A 5826-nucleotide genomic window follows, 5' to 3' on the forward strand; every position below is an offset into this window, starting at 1 on the left:
GGAAAAGTATGCAACACCAGCTTGCCCGAGCCTCCATATTTTTAATACTGCCAGTAGAAACTTTCACTTTGAAAATATGATGAGGACCGAATTTGAAAATTCAATGTCGCCAAACAATTTTTTGCGGACGTAAGGTTTTGGTTACGAGGTCAGTCATAGCTACTGGTGTATTTAGCCAATCTTGAGTCAAATTTGTGACCTTGAAAAAAATTACAGGTATACTGTTACATTCTCCTTAGCCTCCTGAAGATGTAAATCACTGGATTGAGCCCTTACCATATTGTTTTGTCTCATAACTGATGCAGGTATCTTCTTTTTTCCTTCAACTCAGTTCGACGTAGGAGCAGCCAAGGCGTCCTGTCGCTTTCACGTGAGCAGTGGCCAGCACTGGAAGAAGCAACCTTTGGACTGCTGTAATCCATTCTTTGGGCAAGTGAATAAATTTACAGTTGAAAACGAGCGTGTTGGTTAATAGATACAAAACTTGAAAGTATAAAACAGAAAGGACGAGGACGGGAAGAGGACATCTTTCATTTAGCAACAACATAGACTGGGAGATGCGTCAACCACCGACTCAGAGAACATAACTTGGAAGCATCAAAGGCTTCAACTGAGTCGTATCACCCCATTGTCGTTCGCAGCCGCACATGCGATGACTGTACACCTCATTTTTCTAATACTAATATACTGGGCGGGCACGATAAGAGATTTGGAAGAGAAATCATCGAGTCATTTGCCATGGGGACTGTTAACAACAACATTTCTGCACCGTCATTATCATTGACAAAGACAGAGGTCGAATTCTTAACACCAGAGATGACTAGGATATTGACACCTCGTCGTGACGCTACAGCTTTTTAAACTTGTATATTTATAGTACAATTCCCTTTTTGGACTGCAAACAAGAATAATTCCGCATTATCACTGACAATGACCAAGGTTAATTCTAAGTAATCGAAAATAACTAGATTACTGATGCGCTTTTCAAACTTTTCTTTTAGTGTATTCCCCTTCCTTTATAACTAGTATCTCCTTTCCCTCTTTGAGAACGTTGAGACCCTTGGGGGCCGGTTTTATCGTTGTGCCATTCTATGTTGTTGCTAAATGAAAGATGTCCTGTTCCCGTCCTCGTCCTTTCTGTTTTATACTTTCAAGTTTTGTATGTGAATAAATTTCTTTGAAGCAGAGACCTGGTGTTTGCACAGCAACTCCAGAGAACAAACAACACAAACACAAATGTTTCTGTGCCCAAAGCCTTCGTAGCTGCTTGAACTTATTGATCTGAGCTTGCACGTTGCAATGTTAAGGCAAGATGCAGATATAGTTAACGTCTCTCTAAAAAAATTGGGGGCACCTTATGCTTGGATGTCTAGCTTGATCAACTTGGAACGTCCAGCCGAATTGAAACAAGGATCTAGCCGAACTGAAGCATGCAGCCGAATTGAAACTTGTAGCCGAACTGAAGATTTAGCCAAACTGAAGCGTCCAGCCGAACTGAAACTTCTAGCCGAATTGAGGATGTAGCCGAACTGGAACGTCCAGCCGAATTGAAACTTCTAGCCGAATTGAGGCAATAGCCGAATTGAGGCGTCAGCCGGATGGGGACGACACCGAGGAAAAGGAGGAGGATGTCCCCTAGGCCAGTTTTTCTGCCGTATGTACACATATTTTCACATAGGATCAAGCAGGTGGCTGAGAAGTTTGACGTGCCTGTTTCTCAGCTCCTTCAAAGTTGTCCCGTCTTTCCGCTGCAGTTAATCGTGTTGGGTTATCTGGGTCTCGGTGCGTGGTTAGCCACCGAACCCGGTATGTTGCGTGCTCGACTGCTGTCGTGTATCTGATTCCTTTGTCGTGTGGCAGGGTGTACATAGGTCAGACGGGGAGGTGTGTTAATGTTAGGGCCAGGGAGCATTCCCTCTCCCTTCGTTCTTCAACGTCGGGACACCTTGCAGTTCACTGTGACGAGTGTTCGTGTTCTCCGGTTTTCACGGAGATTAGGATTCTCGCTTTTCACCACAACAAAGTGACAAGAGAAAATGATTCGGCGTTCTTTTATTTCTACCTACGGAGCGGACGCGTGTGTTAGTGCCCCGTCCGTGGCCTTGGCGGATGACAAACTGTCTTGCATCAAGAAATTAGGCAGATTTGTTCAGGTGTTCGGGCGTGCCTCATGGGGGTGAATTATGTTTTATCTATCTTGCATCTTTTATGTTTTCCTTCCTGTTCCTCGCTGGAATAAACTTCAGTTGCCAGTCAGCGTTGTGTTCGTTCACTTCTCGTTCTTGTCCTTTTTTTTTTTTTTTTTTCGCGCTGTTTACAAGTTTTCAGCATTCGCTCAAATGAACTTCGATGAAATGGATGTCTTCAATCTTTTTGTTTATGCTCCGACAGCTCCATCTAAAGACCCCAGTACGGAAGCATTTCAAATTGGACAATGACAAAAACCAGTCAGTATGTCAAATCGACAAGTGTGGGCTGCGGCTCTCCGGACAGCTTGCTGCCATCCTAGAGCGGCGCGTACAGCGACGCCACAAGGCAGTGTATGATGCGCTTCTGCTACAGAACCCGTCGGGTTACAGCACTCCTGAGCCGCCCACCAGTAGCAGCCATTCTGCAAGTCAGTCACCAAGAACACCATTGAAGCAGCCAACATAGCCATCTGCCGTACAACGGGGCTTCCGTGTAACGTCGAACTTAACCGGAAACGAAGATATGAACGTATAAAATAGCGCATAGAAGACAAGGACAAGAAGTATACAGGAGAGGCGCTACCTGTATACTTCATAAGATGAACCAACTAGCCCAGCAACGTACCCTACTGAAGATATGGACGTATGTGGCGGGATCGTCACTACAAACGGCCAAACATTTCGCTTGATAAATGACTCCGGCTTCCCGAAAATTATCCATCCCGTGCTGAAGGACCTCAAAGATCGCGTCACAGTAAGTGCCGGAAGCGTCCGGCAGAAAGCCTAAAAAAAGGCAGAAATTGCCAGAGGAGAGGTCTACGACTTCCTTAGGGAACGCTTGGTGTCACCGAAAATTGACTGCGACACGCGTCTGGAACGAGCAGATCTCGTTCCAGATGTCGAAAATAGAAAAATAATAGACGTTTACATATCTGTGTAACGGAAAATTAGTGCGCAGCTCTTGAGGAGGAGAAGACGATATGCCCCTCCTCCTACTTACCCTCCCCTCCTCTGTACCCTCTCATCCTCCGCTACCCGTTCTCCTCCTCTCCCCTACTCCTCCTTCTCTCCTCCTCCTCCGTACCTTACCCTCCTCCTCTTCCTCCCACGTGACACTAATTTTCCCACTAAATCTAGCGGAGAAACTGAAGTTGTTCATAGCTGACACGACACTAAGTCATGTGACGTCCTTTTCCCCGCTAAATTTAGGGTGTAACTGAATTGGTGTTTGGGTCACGTAACGTCAATTTTTCCACTAAATTTAGCGGGGAACTGAATTGCTGTTGAGGTCCCGTGACGTCATTTTTCCCTGTAAATCTAGCGGAGAAACTGAATTTGTTCATATGTGAGGTAAAACCAAGTCATGTGACGTCATTTTACCCGCTAAATTTAGCGCATAAACTGAATTGAAAGAGGAGCGGAGGAGGAAACGGTACCGAGAAGGGGGAAGGGCATACCCTCCCCTCCGCACCCTCCCTTCTCAAGAGCTGCGCTCTAATTTTGCATCACAGAGTTTAGGAAACGTCTTCCATTTCTTTTTTTCTTTTTTTTTTTCAATTGAGGGATCTCTTTTTCAAGGAATGAGGTGAGCTGCGCACACTAGGGTGCCTTCATGTGCGCTTCGCATAGGGTGATGCAAACTGCCCGCTTCCCTTTCCCAGTCCCTCTTTAGCGCCATTTTGGTTCTCCATTGTTTCGCCGTGCGCTGGAAAGTGGCCTTTGTGTCCATCGGTCCTCCCGTCCGAGGGGGAAAACGCTAATCCTCCCTCCGTGGGTTCCACAACGCTGCTCCGAACTTGTGAGATAAGGTGCTTGTTTCCGGGAAGGTTATAAGCCCCGCGGATCATCGCCGAGAACCAAGATGTCTGCTGGTCTGTCGGCGAGTGGTACTACAAAGAATGGCATCACCCTAGCAAAGCGCATATGAAGGCACCCTAGCGCACACGCTGCAGCTCGCTATACATGATGCTCTCGAGTCTACAGCTGCTAGCGATATAGAACAGAACGCCCTAAAAGTTGTGAAAGAAATGATGTCGCAGACCGTGCTGTCCCTACTTCGCAAGTCAGTCTGAAGAAGCCCATCCCGGATTGCGTAACGGGGAGGATGTCCACGGGACCATGATGTGACGATTGCTGGAGCTGAAAGAGTTTTGCGACGAGTTTATCGCAGACGATTATGTGTGTAGACAGCAAACAACGAGGGAGATTGCCGAGGAGTACCACATATCTCGACGTGGAAATGGTGCGTAAGTCCGCCCTCAATCGCTCTGTTTGATAAGTAACTGGCGTTCCTGGGGGCACGTATTTGATAGTCATAGTGCATGACAAGGTGATAAGAATTGTTTCCGATTTATTCACGGCAATTTTTACGTGTTGCTTTTCAATAACGTTCACTTGAGAGTCAGCGCTCTGTCTGTCTACGTCTCCTCTTGTCCTTCGTTTCGTACCCGCTGTTTTTAACTCTTCAATATTTTAAAAGACAACCTTTATAACCACCATATTTTTAGCACAGTTTCATAATTCTACTGCGATATGAAGGCAAATTACTATATATATATATATATATATATATATATATATATATATATATATATATATATATATCTTTGAAACAAAAATTAAAACTTATGGCTTCTATCTTGTATCACACAGTCAGAAAGTACTTTAGTGAAAATCTATTAAGTTGCTGAACATCTTACTAATATGCACATAACTGAAACCACATAATAATAAACTCTAGATTTTTTTAAGACATTATAATGAAACAAATTCCAATACTAAGAGAACGAATGACACCTATTGGCCCGTGCTAAATACTCATCTGGATTTAGGTACATGCTCGGCACACTACTCGATTAGGCGCTGGTTATGTGGAAACCATTGAGATCTTCAATGTTGCTGACGGATTGATGATTGCTGCATCCTAAATGCGCTCGACTGCATCTCCAAGTCTAATAAACTTTATGCAAATACCGCATGTCTCGTCGTTTCAGTTGGCGTGATAAGCGGAGATGTACACGAGAACAGTTTTTGGGGCTTCGTGACGAATAAGTACAATTTATTTCAGAAGTTGCGAAAGCTTTATGAGAAAGAGTATAAGACAGGAATTATTGTGTCTAAAACCAAATATAAAAATTAAAAACACTTAGTGAATCAAAAAAATGGGAAAAAAAAGCAAAAAAAGCAAAAAAATGGGAAAAAAAACCACCAGACAAAAGAAAAGGTTAAAAACCTTTTCTTTTGTCTGGTGGTTTTTTTTTCCCATTTTTTTGTTCCTAAAGGTCTGTTGATTTGCCCAAATGCAAAGTTCAATTCGCTAGAAGAGTGTTTTGGATTATTTTCGGAAGTGGTTCTGAGATTAAGTAACCGCAAACCATGCAGAAAGCAATGCGGAGTGAGTTCACTTAAAAAAATTATGTTTCGCGAACGCTTACTTTAGATTTGTCCATCTCAGTCACAACTTTCCCAAGGTATCAGGCAAGGACAACTGAAAATTCAGACCAACATATGCGTCTCTCACGATAAAATGTTAGTCGGTTGCGCAAATTAACAGGACGACTACTGATCTGCCTGATATTCAAACTTCGCGAAGTCATGCGTGTGCTTCAGAAGAACGTTAGGGCTAAAACTCATTCGC

At 44.0% G+C, this 5826-nt stretch overlaps 1 protein-coding gene across 1 annotated transcript; it reads left to right on the top strand.

Moving 5' to 3' along the window:
* The first annotated feature begins 2434 nt into the window (after window positions 1-2434).
* Window positions 2435-5555, top strand: LOC121834559. The gene is made up of 3 exons (XM_042288271.1): window positions 2435-2468; window positions 5183-5282; window positions 5471-5555. The coding sequence occupies exons 1-3, from the start codon at window positions 2435-2437 to the stop codon at window positions 5553-5555; spliced, it is 219 nt and encodes a 72-aa protein (XP_042144205.1).
* The last annotated feature ends 271 nt before the right edge of the window (window positions 5556-5826 follow it).

This window comes from Ixodes scapularis, unplaced genomic scaffold (genome assembly GCF_016920785.2).
Source record: "Ixodes scapularis isolate PalLabHiFi unplaced genomic scaffold, ASM1692078v2 ptg001477l_1__unscaffolded, whole genome shotgun sequence".
In the NCBI taxonomy this organism is placed as follows: Eukaryota; Metazoa; Arthropoda; class Arachnida; order Ixodida; family Ixodidae; genus Ixodes; species Ixodes scapularis.